This window comes from Panthera uncia, chromosome X (genome assembly GCF_023721935.1).
Source record: "Panthera uncia isolate 11264 chromosome X, Puncia_PCG_1.0, whole genome shotgun sequence".
NCBI lineage: Eukaryota > Metazoa > Chordata > Mammalia > Carnivora > Felidae > Panthera > Panthera uncia.
The window spans coordinates 51,740,222-51,755,685 of record NC_064817.1 but is presented as its reverse complement, the minus strand read 5'-3'; the positions used below and the strand labels follow the sequence as shown (position 1 = coordinate 51,755,685).

Sequence of the window (15,464 nt, the reverse complement as noted above, 5' to 3'; positions counted from 1 at the left end):
AATACATGGGAGTGGGCCAGAGAGCTGAGAAGGGGTGCCACATTACTTACACAGAGGCAGAAAAGGAAGTGAAGATTTAGAAAACAACAATTATCACTTCGCAAAGGTTTAAGGGCTCTAGATGAGGTGGGTGGTGCAGGAGCCCAGGGTATTAATTCAATCACTAGAGGGCAGCAGGAGGGTAGGGGTTAGAGTTAAACAGGAAGAGAGCTTTTAAAGGCCTGCCCCTGAAGATGGCATCATAGGTAACTCTTTCGAGATCTGGAAACCTCTAAACAGGTTGTGCCAAAAGCCCAATGGTTATTCTTAGCTTCTGGCTACCAGGGTTGGCTGGGTTGGAAGAGGGCAGCTGGGGATACTCATTTTGCCCCATAAGGCCCTGCTGTACTGGAAGGAACCAGTAGTCTGTACATTTTATTTTAAGGCTCTTCTGGGTTAGAGGGCTGGAGAGGAAGGAAGGTCAACTCCTACCCTGACCAAAAGGATTCTCTGTGGTGAAACTAGCTCAAGGTACTTGGGAAGGGTTGCTTTTTTTTTTTTTTTTTTTTTTTTTTGTCAGCTCCATGCACAATGCTATCAAGGGACCTCAAACAGCAGACATAGAGAAGATTATCACAATTAGGGAAAGAGTATTCGCAAGGTATTTCTCTTATTTCTTGCCTATTATTGGCCAGGCATTTTACATCCAATTTTAGTCATCATAACAAGCCACTTAAGAAAGTTATATTTTGTTAACAGACAAGGAAACTGAAGATCAGAGAAGTTACGTCTTACCCAAAGACTGTGATGCAGGATGTTATAGAGCAGAGATTTTAGTTGAGAAAAGTATAATTCCAAAATTTGAGCCCTTGGCCTAATTCATGAAAGATAAATAGAGCTAGTGGCAGGGCAAGCATTAATTAAACCTGTTTTAAAGAGAAGGGAAGTAGCTAAGCCAATGTTGCATATCTAGAGAATGGTGGAGCTGTTCCTCCTTGTCATCTACCACCATGAGGCAGTATAGGAGCTGTGAGTTATACAGACATACTTTGAATTCTGCCACCAACATGCCTTCGGTGAGTCACTTTATTTTGTTAAGCCTAATTTTCCCCATCCATTAAAAAAATACTATCTGTAAAAAGGGGAAATCAGGTTATCACGAGGACTTAATGGGGAAGGATTTTGAAAGTGCGTAGTATAGTTCTGGCACAGAGGAGTTGCTCAACAAATGGTGACTGGCAGTAGCCCTCAGTGGTAGGAAAGGGACCACAGGAACTTCAGCTTTCACAGCTAGAGTCCTTTGTCCATTCCCTAGTTGTTTTACAGTGAAGGAGAGGGGCCTTGACATGAGGTTGAGATAATCTACAAAGCAGGTCATAACCATGGCCAAGATATTTGGTTTTGGATAGGAAAGGAATGGCTCAGCACCAGCCCCCCCCCCCCATTGCTTCCTACTAGGTGGCTTTTCAGCAAGGCAAAGCCACCTCAGATTGGGCAGGTTGGCTGGAGCCTCTACTGCCTCACCTATAGGACAAATGGGCCACCCCCACCATTACCCCCATTACCATCATCACCACCAAAAGATCTGGCCAGGATGTTATATTTATGTGAGTTCTGGGCCCATGAGCACTTACTCATTGAAAACCAGGTCAGGGGCAAAGTAGAGCATCCTGGAGTTGACATTGGTGAAGGACCGCCAGCCCATGGCAAACACCATAAGCCCCATCCAGGAGTACTGAATAACTGCCATCTGGTCATCCACGTGCAAGTTGCGGAAGCCTGAAGATGGGGCAGAGGCAGTGGTCAGACTGGGCAATGATGGGCTGAGTGAAGTCCCAGCCATCTGCTGGGCTGAGAATTGCTGAAACTCTAGCAGCTTCTGAGGAGTCCCAGGGACCATCAATACTGAGGAACAGGGGGAGAATAAACTATATGGTGGGGATAATATTCCTTGCTCTCTCTACCTCACTAGGCTATTCAAATGAGATGATAATGGAGGCAAAATATGTCAGTTGGCAGAGAATAATAATCTAACACTGTTTACAATGAGTGAACTCTTTTATAAGTATGTTACTTATATTAACTCATTTATTCTTCACAACAGTCCAATAAATTAGGTTCTATGAGTAGCCCCATCTTGTGAATTAGTAAAAGTGAATCACAGAAAGGTTAAGAAACTTGTCCAAGATTGTAAGGCTAGTGACTGGCAGACTACATTTCAAAGCCAAGCAGTCTGACTCCAAAGCCTGTGCTCTTGATTACTGTGCCTTTCTGAAGATGAAGTGTAATAATCATTTCTCCTACATGAACAGCATTTTTCAATTTACAAAGATCTTTTCCAGATATATACTTATTTTTCCCTTCTAACAATCCTGGGAAATGAATATTATTACATATCAGCATATGTTGGAATGCATTTGACAGCCACTGCCTTCTCTATACCACCTTCAGGCTCTTTATCTTTTCTCTGATCCTCTTTAGGACTCACTTCCTGTCCATTATTTTGTACTCAACAAGTAATCTGACTTTGCTAGTTCCCTACTCTACCATTTCTGCCCTACTACCATTATTATACACAAATAAGTTCTTTATGACCTGCCTCCTTAGACTAATTTCTTGCCACTTATCTTTTCATAATTTAGCTTCTAATTATTCTGAAAAACTTAGTTTGCTGAACACATCATACTTTCTCATGCCTCCGTATCTCTGCTATCTCTACATAGTCAGTTGCCTTTGTCTAGAATGTATTCCTCCCTCCCTAGGCTTTCCATATGATAAATACCTACTCATCTTTAAAATTTTCACTGAAAATCTACTTCCTCTGTGAAGCCTTTTCCAACTCATCTAAGCAGACAATGATTCTTGTTTCACCTTCTTACTGAGCTTTGTGTAGCCCCACCCAATTACAACACTTATTACACAGTATTGGAATTTACTTATGTACACATCTATCTCCTCCACAAGACTTGTAGATTCCTGAAAACAAGAACCATCCCTATTTCATGTTTTCTCCTTAGTACATAGCATAGTTCAGATAGTTGAGTACACATTTTTGAAATATTCATTTAACATTTATTATTTAATTTAATAGTAATTAAGAGGACTAAGGATTCCCAATTTTTTTCATTTTATAAAATGGGAATCCAATGATCTCCAAATTATCTACCTTAATCTCAGAGAGCAGAAGCTCCTAGATACTACTTCCACAATACCACACAGATAGATCCGATGTAGCTATATTCTTCTGGAGGTTTCCAGACAGTTAGATGCTTAGAGAATCACCTCAGAGCTTGTCTTCTACCAGTATCTCAATTCTCTTTCCCCCCCAAATATCCAGAATTTTCAGAAATTTTGTTTTGCTATACCTCATTAGGAATGCTTCCATTAATTTAGATAAAGTTTCTAAGTTTCCTGTTGATGACCTCATTTAACTCTCACAATAACCCTAGAGAGCAGAAAATATGACACTCATTTTTCTAACAAAGAATTTGAGGGCTAGAAAAGTTAATGGACTTACCCAAGGCCATATAGTCTATGTGTGGGTGAATTGGGACTAAAACTAATTCTCTTCAGGGCCTTTTCCACTCTACTGCTGAAGGGCACAACTCAAGAACTACCAAGTTCATGAGCTTTTGGTAGCCATAGACCGAGGTCTGATGTGCACACTATGTAGACATGTCGTTCTGCTTAGTTGGTCCTTGTCCGCCCCAAAACCCCATTTCCCTTCTCTTCTCCTCTCCTCTCCTCTCCTCTCCTCTCCTTCTTCTCTTCTCTCTTCTCTCTTCTCTCTTCTCTCTTCTTCTCTTCTCTTCTCTTCTCTTTTCTTCTCTTCTCTTATCTTCTCTCTTCTCTGTTCCAACCCTACCAGACATCAGGGATTCTAGAGTCCTCATATCACCACCATTGCAGTTCAATTGAGTGACTGCAATCTTAGCTCCCAGGCCTTAGCATCCTATCTTCACTGTAGTGATATGCTGACAGACTAGCTGAAGTCTGAGACCCCAGAGTGTTTCCTGACAGAAGTCATTCTGTAGCACAGAACTCTTGATACTGACTCTTCCTAGTAGGACACAAAAAGCAGGGATCGAGCATGGAACATACCTTGGGGAAAGGGCCCAGGAGCTTGAAACCTGAGCCTCTGGAGTGGAAGCAAGCAAAGACTTGGCTGCTGAGTGTGTGAATAAGAGGATGTGTAGGGAAAATGAGGATTAAACTGTACAAGTACTAAGGAAGCTGTCAATACTGATGCTTTTTTCACTCCTTGAAATGCCAGAGAGCTAACAAAGAGGAGAAAAAAGGGAAAGCTTAGTTTGACTGTAATACTAACTAACTAATAATACTAATGGTCCTAGTGAGACCTGCTTAGAACTCAATCCTAATTACTGTGTATACATAAGCAGCATAGCAGGCTAATTTTCCTATAGGTCTAATATGATTACAATACCTAACTCTGTTTTCTAATGCTTAGGCTTTGAAGTTGCCTGCTCAGATAGCATGATTATTAAGTAAGGGGTGACTTGAGGAAACAGTAGCTCCAGCCTATAGGTTTCCTTCAGTACACCTTCACTTAACACCTATTTGGTATTGTATTAGGCTATTCTGGATAAATGAAGAGCAGTTATTCTCAAGTTTTGAAACACACCAAACAGGTTAGGGAGCAGAAGTAGTTTCACTGAGATTCTGTTTTCTTGATAAAATTTAGGCAACTATAATTTCTTAGCAATCTGAAGTGGAAACCTATAGTCCCACATCTACTCTTGGAGAACATGTCCAAAGAAAAAGCCAGGTAGGAAATCTTTGGTGTGCTAATGCATTCAATAACTAAGGTCTTCAAATAAGATAATTCATCCCTGGGACCCATGCAGGAGCTTCTAAGCAAGGCTGGTGGCAGCTTAAATTGATTTTAGTTAAAGCAGTGTCTTTAGTATTCAAGCCTCATAATAATGACCTCATTTACACAGCATCTACTATGGTTTCAGCTACTGTACTAGGTCCTCTTTATACTTAATCTGAATGCTGCTAACAATTTGCAAGTTAGTGATTGTTCTACTATCTCTACAAATGAAAAAAAACAAAAGCACATGTTGACATGTGATTAGCTCAGGGTCACACAACTAGTATATAGTGAAGATTCCAAATCAGAAGCATCTGATCACAAATGTACTGAAAACCATCTACTCACCCCCCCCGCCAATTGATAGTTATTATTTATTAAAGTCCAGGTACTATACTAGGCAATTTACTTATATGATCACCATCACAGAAAACTTAAAAGAAGAAAATTTATTCAAGTAGATGCCTAGCATGGTGGCTCGCACAGGACAGTAATGCAATCTGTTGAATGAGCAAATAACTAGAACTAGAAGGTAATTATCAATCATATAGATAATAACAGTTCTTATAAATGTGGTAACTGGCTTCTTTTGGAACTACTATTTTAAAAAACCCAGGGTCAGAGATCATTTCCTTGGATGAGCTATGGTGAACTGATACTGACTTGCAGACTTGTTAATGTTAAAGAGAGGGCTTCTGATTCTGGGGGTTGGGCTAAGGAAAGCCAATGACTCTGAATCATACAAATTCTGCCATAATGATTTGCACTAGTTTATTGTAAACATCATCAAATTAGAAATCAGGGAATGTGAGCCCAAATTCTGGTTCTAATTTGTTAAGTAACAAAATGGAATAAGTTAGTTAACCTCTTTGAGCCTTGTCATTTGAAATGGAAATAGTAGCTTCTATGATTAACAGGACTGCTCTGAGGATTAAATGGAATCACATCTATGAAAAGTTTCTCTCTCCTATATAATAGGGTAATTTAGGTGGTTGGCAAGAGCTAGGAAAGACTAAACTGATTCTCTGTTACACATGGGATATTAAGACATCCAGCTGAATAAGTAATAAGAATTAAAGAAATTTTCTATTTTATTCATTTTTGTATTTTTTCCTTCCTTTGTGAACTCTCTGTTTTGGCACAGTGCATACACAACCAGAGTCCTTGGGTCTTCTTCCCAGTGATCGTATTGGCTAGTCGACCTCAGCTTCTCAAGCAGGGAAGGTATATGACTGGGCCTTGTGAGTTAAAAATAGAGGTTTGATAGCCAACATGCAAGGTCTTCAAAGGCAGCTTTGAAGTGGGCATCCAAGTGGGCTTGGATAAGGCTTTGACCCCTCACAATAAATCCCAGGGCTTCAGAACTATAGGAGCACTACACAGACTATGGGTAGAGTGGGATGAGGAGAAAATTTGGAATTAGGAGGGGACCTGGGCTCAAGTTCTGGTCCTACTACTTTCTGACCATGTAGCTGTAGGCCAAGCATGCCACTTCTTAGAGCTTTAATGCTTCTATCTATAAAATAGGAAAAAGAATCCCTACTTTATAGGATTGTTATGAAGATAAAATCAGGTAATACAAATGAAGCTGCTCTGTTCACCATAAATTTCCATATGAATGGCAGTTATTCTTAGAACACATGTTAATCTTTGACTCCATAACAAGTTTAGGTTGTCCATGTTTCAAACGAATCTTTGAGTTATAGAATTTTGGGATGAAGACAACCATCAAAGAATTTATTCTTCATTGGTTTCCAAACTATGTTCCTTGGAGCCCTAAGATTCTGTAAGATTGACCTGAGGCTTATTTCACGGTAGTGAATGAGAGGCACTGGCTTTAAATCAACCAGCTCTACTTGGATCTGTATACAAGGTTTTTAAGAAATAAAGAGTTTGGCTGCTAAAGGAAAGTTTATCCTCGGATAGAGGAACTCTGAGGTTTCTTCAAGCTCTAATATTCTAATAATCAGACCAGTTCAAACCTCAGATGGCCTAGGTAGAAAGTGAGTTCCCCACCATTGGAGGTAACCAAGCAGAAGGTAGACACATTTTGTATTTCTTTCACTATCACCTAATATTTCCTCCCACTATAATTCCTAAGGCAGTTTAAAGAGCACTAAGAGTTCCTTGAAGCAAAATTTGAAAACCATCAATTTAGTCCAAACTACTCCTCTCACAATATAGATGAAGAAATTGAGACCCAGAAAGGGAAGGGGTCACACAATGAGTTAGAAGAACCTAACTGTTCTGAACCTAGAACTAGAACATAAGTGTTCTGACTCTCAATCCCTTCTTTCTACCATATTATATTAGAAGAGTTCCTAAAAGTAGTATTGATGACAGAATATCAGTCAGGCTCAAAACTATCTTTGCAGGTGAGCCTGTATGTGCACATGTAGAAGAGTATTTTAAGGTATATAAGGTTATGGTGTCCACATGGTCTGTGATTATGGGGTCATTCGCTGACTGTATATGTGGGGTGAACATGCAAACGTGATTGCTGTATGCTGATGTGAGGAATATGGAATATTCCATAATGCTGCTCTTCTTGATTTATTAATTTTCCTTATTTTTAAAATGGAAATTATACCATTCTCTTCCCTCCACAGGGTTATAGTGAGGACTGCATGAGTTAATTGGCAGGGAAGGATCAGACATGGCGCTGGCCCATAGGAACAGTTCACTAAATATGATCTACCTTATCCCATGCCCCTAGTTTCCATTTCCTTACCAGGCAAGGCCTTGGCCCACTTGACCACATGTACAAGTTGTCTTTCGCCCAATTCATTAAGGCTAGAGAGCAAGGCTGCAAAGGAGTCGGGCTGGTTGTTGTCGTGTCCAGCACATACCACGCCTGGCTCAATGGCTTCCAGGACATTCAGAAAGATGGGCTGACACTCATAGCCTTCAATGTGTGACACTGTCAGCTTCTGGGTTGGCTCCTCAGTGGGGCTGGTGGCATTGGAAGCCTCCCCTTCCTCCTGTAGTTTCAGATTACCAAGTTTCTTCAGCTTCCGGGCTATTGGGAAGGAAAGGAAACTTGGATTTATTATCAATGGCCAAACACACAACTCAACTACCCGGTTAGAAAAGTTGACTAAGCTATGAAAATAAGGATGCTCATTCTCCCTGGTTACAGAATCTAAACTCCGTAAGGACAAGTGCTCAGTTTAAACACTGGTTGAATGAATGAATGAATGAATGATTCATCATTCCAAATCCCTACTAAACCCAAAGTTTCATATTTTGCTTTCTCCTCAGGCCCACTCTGGATTTAATAAATGGGAATTTTTTCGTGTTACAGTATTTCCTACTGAACACTATAACAGCATCAGATATTGTCAAATGTTTACACCCATAGTTGAACATACACTGTAACACACATATTGATTTTCATCTTTACCAAAGGGGAGATTAAGAAGCTAAAGGGCTGAAATCCCCAATATTATCAAAGAACTAACAGAATGTCCCTGACTCTATACTCTGTAAAATAGGAGCCATACTAAGAGGCAGACATCAGAAAGAATGATAGAAATAGCATTATTTAAAACAACAATAATCTCAAACTCAAATCTGAACAGCCAACCTCCCCCTGTGCCTGCACACACACAATTTAGATAGAGGTTTTTGGGCATCCTGATGTTTATTTTGTTTTATTTTCCCTGGCATTTATATTGGCAGGAATATAAGTAATTGAAAAGATTATAACTTTGAGGCCTAGCATAGGCAGTTGTACTGGGGAGAACCATAAGCTACTTTATGTTTAATCCCTTTAAAATAACAATAATAATAGGTAAAAAATAAAAGAGAGAATTTGATTGCTCAATTTAAATGGATAAATAGAACTAAACCTGTTCATATGTTTCTGGATCCTATAGAAAAAGATCTGGAACTGACTTCTGGAACTGACTTTCAGTTCTAATTAGAAAAATAAGTCTTGGAAACTCCAATCATAGTGCAACTCAGTAAGTCAATGCAAGGATGGATCAAACATTTGGATCAACAACTAGGATACAGGAGGAGAAAATGGTAGGGTTAGTGGTGTAAGAGGAACACAGAGAACTCAGGGTAAAATAACAGGTGAGACTAGAAAATCAACCCAGAGTACAAGATGACATCGTCCAGCAATCATTTCTGCAGGGCTTGCACAGTCAGTATTAAGGAGATATGCACACACACTGTCAAATCCCATGCCCCACCTCCACCAAGGGCACAGGATAGAAGGTATGGGCCCATCTTCTCCCGGATCTAGAGGCCTGGCACCCAAAATATCTTGTCATGTGGCGAACCAATTGCTGACATGGATTTTTGTAGGCATCTGCACAGTTTGGTAGTGCCTCCTGGATCTGTTCCCTTGGTACAGTTTCTAAAGGTAGACCCCATCTTTCCCATCACTAGCAGTTCCTAGCTTTGAGCTCAGGAGCTGCCAGACCATGTCTTCCCCATTCCAATCTGAAAGAGGACAGAGATGTTATTAGCTCTATGCCTGAGGTAACTAAGAAAAATGAAGATAACTATTTTTTTTAATTTTTTAAGTTTTTATTCATTTATTTTTAATATTAAATATAATTTATTGTCAGATTGGTTTCCATACAACACCCAGTGCTCATCCTAACAGATGCCCTCCTCAATGCCTATCACCCACTTTCACCTCTCCCCCATGCCCCATCAACCCTCAGTTTTTAAATACCCTCAGTATTTAAGAGTCTCTTATGGTTTGCCTCCTTCCCTCTCTGTAACTTTTTCCCCCTCCCCCACCATGGTCTTCTGCTAAGTTTAAAGATAACTATTTTTTCAGGGTCTTCTATGTGCCTCACTTCATGAACACATTGTATAATTTATTTACACATGATCCTAGGAAGTTAGGAGTATTTTCTATCCCTGTTTTATAAGTGAGTAAACTTAGGAAACACAGATATCAAGAAAGGGAACCCAATAATCTGAACCTGGTTTGCTGACTATGAAGCTTATGCTCTTTCTACTGTATCATGCTGCTTCCTCAAGGTCTCTGAAGCCTGAACCCTACTTCTAGCCAAACAGCAGAGTTGAGGAGAGGGGCTGGGCTTATATTCCCTCTGACTTCCATCCTCACCCTTGACTTCAAACTTCAGTAACTAGTATCAAATCCAGAAGGGAAGGGGCAGGAAACTATGAAAATATTCCAGCCATGTGCCCAAAGTAGAAACAGGTTTGGGACACTATAATGGCCTTAAAATTCACATACAATGACAAAGTAGGAAAGGTCTACAGAAATCTTCTCACCCAGGAGCCACAGCTTCAAAATACCTTCAGGGTCTACATAGGCAATAGAGTGGTGTGTGCTTGTCTGTGTGTGTGTGTGGTGTGCACAGGAGAATGGTAGGAACTTCGGTGAACAAGAGTAAATGGCTACTGGCCTTCCTGCCCCTACCATGCACATGCACGTGCACACATACACACAACCCTAGAAGGCATTAGTGTAACATTGAAAAATCTTCCTGGGGCTCCTCTGTATTCTAAAGGTAAATTAGTACTTAGCTACCATTTTGAGACTTCTGACATTAATCCAAACTTTCAAGTCAAAGATGGGGAGGCTGAGTCCAGAAAGAGTGATCACCTACTGGCAACCAGGGCTTTTATTCCTGATCCAGAGTTCTATGTGCCACATCAGCTCTCTTTTTGACTAACTTGTTTCTACTTTGTCACAGTTCTTGCCTCTCTGAATCTCTTCTAGATATGCACTGTCCAACACAGTAACTATCCACATGTGGTGATTTACATTTAAATTAATTAGAATTAAAGAAAATTAAAAATATAACTCCTTATTCTCACTAGCTACATTTCAAGTGCTCAACAATACAGACATAGAATATTTCCATCATCCCAGAAAGTTCTATGGAATAATGCTGTGAATCTAGACTGTTTTCTGGGGCAGCTGTCTCATTCGTCATGCCCTATTCATGCTATTGATAAAGAAGAAAAGAATTTAAATAAATTTTATACCGATGGATCTATGAGCTTTTCTGAAAGGTACAGGGACAAAGCAATTGGTGCTGATGCAATCAGTGAAGTATGCTCTGTCACCTCAACTCTCTCACCAGAGATCTCAGTGGGGTGATGACTCGTGGACCTAAGTAAACTGATTACAAGCAAGAGCAGTATGTGCAGATACTTTGGGGAGAATCCATCAACATGAAATAATTCCCCTTCTCTACATAGTGCTAATGAGAACTTGGCTGGTATTTTCACATCCTCCTCCTCTAGATCTATATGGCATCTGCTTGAGGAAAAGAAGCTGCATTCCCACTGGCTTCTAAGACCTGGGTAATGTGCTGTCCTTGCATCCACACTGGCCCAAGCTGCACCAGGTGTTCTGGCCTCTCTGCCTGAAGAGGGTGACTGTACTGAACGTAATTGAAATCAGATTCCATTCATTCTGCCAGGGGATCCTCTGTTCTCTTTCTGCAGCAGAGACCAGCATGTTGCTAGACGACTTGGAATGCTGGACAATGAGGCTTGATAGTCTCAGCTGTTACCCAATGCTCAAGGCCTTGTTTTCTTCCATGAAGGCCACCCCCACACCCCTCCTTCCTCCTGCACCTGAGCCCCAGTGTCAGATCTAACTCTTTCATGTGAGGTACAGGCCTGCCAACTCCTATTATGGCAGATACCCACTGGTTTACTTAAATTGAGGGTGAATTCAGGAGAAAAGGAATAGTAAAGGTGGATAGTCTTAATGGTGTTTGCTGTTTTGCATCTCTTCCCTGTCTTTCAGTCTCAGGTCAGATCAGTGACAACAAAGGGCCACTGGCAAGTCACTTCCCTGTCCCAACTTGCTCTGTGGGGGATTGGAGCACCTGACATGATGTCTGGATCCTGCTGTCTGGATCCTATGGAGAACTCACTTTTCATACTGGTGGTATTAGACCCCTATGAGGGCTGTCTCTAATAGCACCAGAAAAAGATTTTTCAATTCAGGTTCCACAGTGTATCCCCAAGGGGAGGTAGATGTTATTAGTGTGTAGCTTCCATAGCCACTGTGACCATTAGGTGCTGTTCCAGCCTAATTCCTTGCCACCTCAAGAATGAGGCTTTCTTATCCATGGGCAGGGACAAGGCAAGTGAAGTTAAGTTCCCAAAGTTTTAGAAAACTGGAATCACTCTCCCTAAGGTCAAAGATGTTTCTTTTCTTCATATCTCACCATAAAATCTGGAGCATAAAAAATCACTTTCTGTGGTAGATGGACTTCTGAGATAGCACCCAACAGACTCAATACCTGGTTGTATACACATCTTTTTCCAGTTATTTAGTCAAACACTAATCTACTTGTTGTTGTAAAAGGATTGGGTAGATGTAATTAAGCTCAAAATTGAACTGAATTTGAAGTTTGGTTATCCTTGATGAATTGACCTACTCAGATGAATTCTTAAAAGAGACTGGGTTCTTCATGGAGTCAGGGGGGTTCAACATAAGGAAGAGTCTCTGTTGCTGGCTTTTAAGGTGGAGGGATCAACATGCCAAAGAATAAGAACAGATTCTAGGAGCTCAGAGCAGCCTCTCTCTGGCTGATGGCCAGAAAGGAAAGGGGAACCTTAATTCTACAACTGCAAGGAACTGAATCCTGCCATAATCAAATGAACTTGGTCAAGAGCCCTGAACTTGGTCAAGAGCCCCAGAATACAGTGCAGGCTGGACAATACTTTGATTTCATATTTGTGAAACAGTGAGCTGAGAAACCGGTGTCAGACTTCTGGCTTACAGAACTGTGAACTGAAGTTGTTAAATTTGTGATGATTTTTTTATGAAGCAATAGAAAGCTAATACACTTTCCTTATAGGAGTGTGGTATATGGCAAGATAAGAGGCTTCAGAGTCAGACAATTTTGAGTTCAAATCCCAGCTCTGTAAATTACTAGCTTAATAACTTTGAACTCTTTGCTCTCTCAGATTTTCTGAGATTCAGTTTCCTCATTCTTAGGACACTTATGAGAACCAAATGAGAGAGACTGTTTGGCACATAATGAGTGAGCCCTCCTTTACTCTCCATTCATTTCTAAAGAGTAGGGAGTGAATGGCTTGCAGGTGACCTAACTCGGGCATGGGGAAGAAGGAACAGAAGGATTAAGGTAACCAAATACAGCAGAGAAGGGAAGAGTATGACACATTTATTAGATGAAAAAAAGTAACTGAGTTTTTTCTGCATATAACTTGCTATAACACTGAATTCAGATCTTACGTGTAATTCTAAGTGCTAAGTAAACATAAAGATATGTTTGGTGCAGGGCTGCAAATTATTTGTGAAACCAGACTAGGCTATACTTATATGAATGTATTTGAGTATGTGTGCGTGCAGGTGCTTGTGTATTACAGTGCTTAAATACAGGGGTCATGATCTCAAATATCTTCACTAGTCAGGCAGATATGTAAATGAGGAAAATAGTCTAGTGAACATAAACAGGGCTGGGGACAGTGAAAAGTAATTGATGCCCTGCCTAGGGGCAATCTATGTTAATTTTCTAAACAAAGACTGTGCTTGGCAAACACAATTTTGTAAGTGAATATTGGCCTGAGGAAAGCCAGTTTGTGGCCTCTGACTTAAATCATGCCAGCCATCTTTTCATCTACTGGGACTGTAGTCAGAGGATCTCACTGTATGACCTTGGGGACATCTTTTTCCTTCTTTTGTACTTAGTTTTCTCATATATGTATAAAAAGCAATAGTTATGAGCAAAGAATTTGGAGCCATACTATCCATTGTAAGCCTGGCTGTACTGCTTACTAGCTGTGTGACTTTGGAAAAGACCTAGCCTTTCTGTACTTCAATTTCCTCATCTGTAAGGTGGAGTATTAATACCTAATTAATAAGGTTTTTAATTAAGAATATACAGACACTGTGGTGGTGCCTGTGAGTAGAGGGATGATTCTACACCACCAGAAGGACTCTTCAAGACTGAAACATGATGAAAAAAATGCACTAACCTTAAGGAGGCACAATGCAATGATGATATCAAAGTTCCAAAATGTTATTTACAATAAAGGGTTTTTTTTTTAATTATTATTGTGGTGGTATTCAGAGTCTAGTGGGATGTATGACCTTGAACATATCCCTTGACTCTGAGAAGAGGCAAAGTGGGTCTGAACACATGGTTCCTTCTTTCAAACCAGAATAGCAGTGCTTTAGTTTGTAACTACATTTGGGACTCTTAGTCAGATTTTGTTTGAAGAAAAGGTTTCATTGCCAAGAAAATGTTTGAAGGCCCCAGATCTTGTCTATCCCTTCCTCTCCCATCCAAACCTATCCCTGTTTAAAATATGAGAAGAATGAAGGCCAAGTTTTGCCCCAGGTCACACAGCTAGATAGTAGCAGATCACAAAAGACTCAGGTACACTGACTTCTAGGGTGGTACCCTTTCCATTTTATTAGGCTGAATAGCATGTGAATAGGGAGAAGAGGCAGTTGGGAGATGAGTGGTGATTGGGGAATAAGTAGGACAGGGACAAGAGACAGGGAACAGAGCCAGTCCTTGGCAGGCATGGAATGAAAGATTAGTAAGGGGTGCATCCAACTATAAGTGTACACTAATAATTGCATACCAAATTTTCTAAGGCAAGAAGCCTCCTTGGTCCTATCCCCCATGCCTCCATTCTCCTCCAAGACCCAATTTTGAGTCAGAGAAATAGCTTGCAAAAAGAATATCAAATTTTATCTTTCAAGGTTTATGTTGGATTATTTAGTCTAGTGGTTTTTAGTTCATGGAGGAGTAAACGTAATTAATAATAGAATGATATGCAATGCTGCATATCCTTGCCAAAGCACAGGATCTGGCAGAAACTATTCCCAAGTCTCTCTCTGACTAGTGAGCCAGAATAAAGGGGGTCACTGTCCAGATGCTATCCTGGGTGAGGGGCACAAAGTCATTATCAAAAATCTGCTCATGTGAAATTGCAAAGCCTGGAAATGCTTTCACATACCAGGCTTTTCCACTGGAAAAAGTAACTACATGAATTTAGAGCATACATGCTTTTACAATTACATTTAAACTGACATTAAAAACAAATGTGAAACAGCCCAAGCTGAACAGGTCAGCATGACCTGGAAAGCAAAGGAGAGAAAAAAAAGAGAGAGAGAAAAGTAAAAAAAGGCTAAAAGTTAACAGCATTAATTCTGTCAGTCTGTTGTAAATAAGAAAATACCATTGCTGTATTAATGGCTTTATTAAGGAAATTTGCTAGCAAAAATATGCAACGTTCAAACAAACAGAAAGCAGTTAAAAATAAACTACATTAGCCTTTCAATCCACATTAGGGAACCTCTTGTTGGCTTAGAGATTCAAATTCTGTTCAAGGAGTGGCAAACTCCCCTCCCTCCTGAAGTCTTTCCTTGGCATTTTTCCAGAATGTTGCTGACTCAGGGGAGGGAGCAAGGTGGGGGGGGGGAGAGAGAGAGAGAGAGAAGAGATTGAAAGAGAGAGAGAGAGAGAGAGAGAGAAGGTGGAGAGACTGGAGAAGGATGAGAGTGGGAAATGCAGGCCCCAGGCAAGGCAGAAAGAGTTCTGACTCTCATATTTGTCTGCCCTTGGTCTCACAGACTCCACATCCACAAGAAGGAAACTGGTTTCAATATGGAGTCTTTAGGGCAGAGACAGATAATATCAAGATATTACAAACTCTA

The 15,464-nt window shown here is 40.4% G+C and overlaps 1 protein-coding gene across 1 annotated transcript in view; it reads right to left on the bottom strand.

Moving 5' to 3' along the window:
• The window catches only part of AR (androgen receptor), a 187,496-nt gene that overhangs the window by 9,011 nt on the left and 163,021 nt on the right, over positions 1–15,464 (bottom strand). Inside the window, exons 4-5 of the mRNA XM_049644662.1 lie at positions 7,545–7,832; positions 1,614–1,758 (exon numbers count right to left, since the gene is read on the bottom strand). Of these exons, the coding sequence (XP_049500619.1) occupies positions 1,614–1,758; positions 7,545–7,832 (433 nt within the window). The remainder of the gene's footprint in view (positions 1–1,613; positions 1,759–7,544; positions 7,833–15,464) is intronic.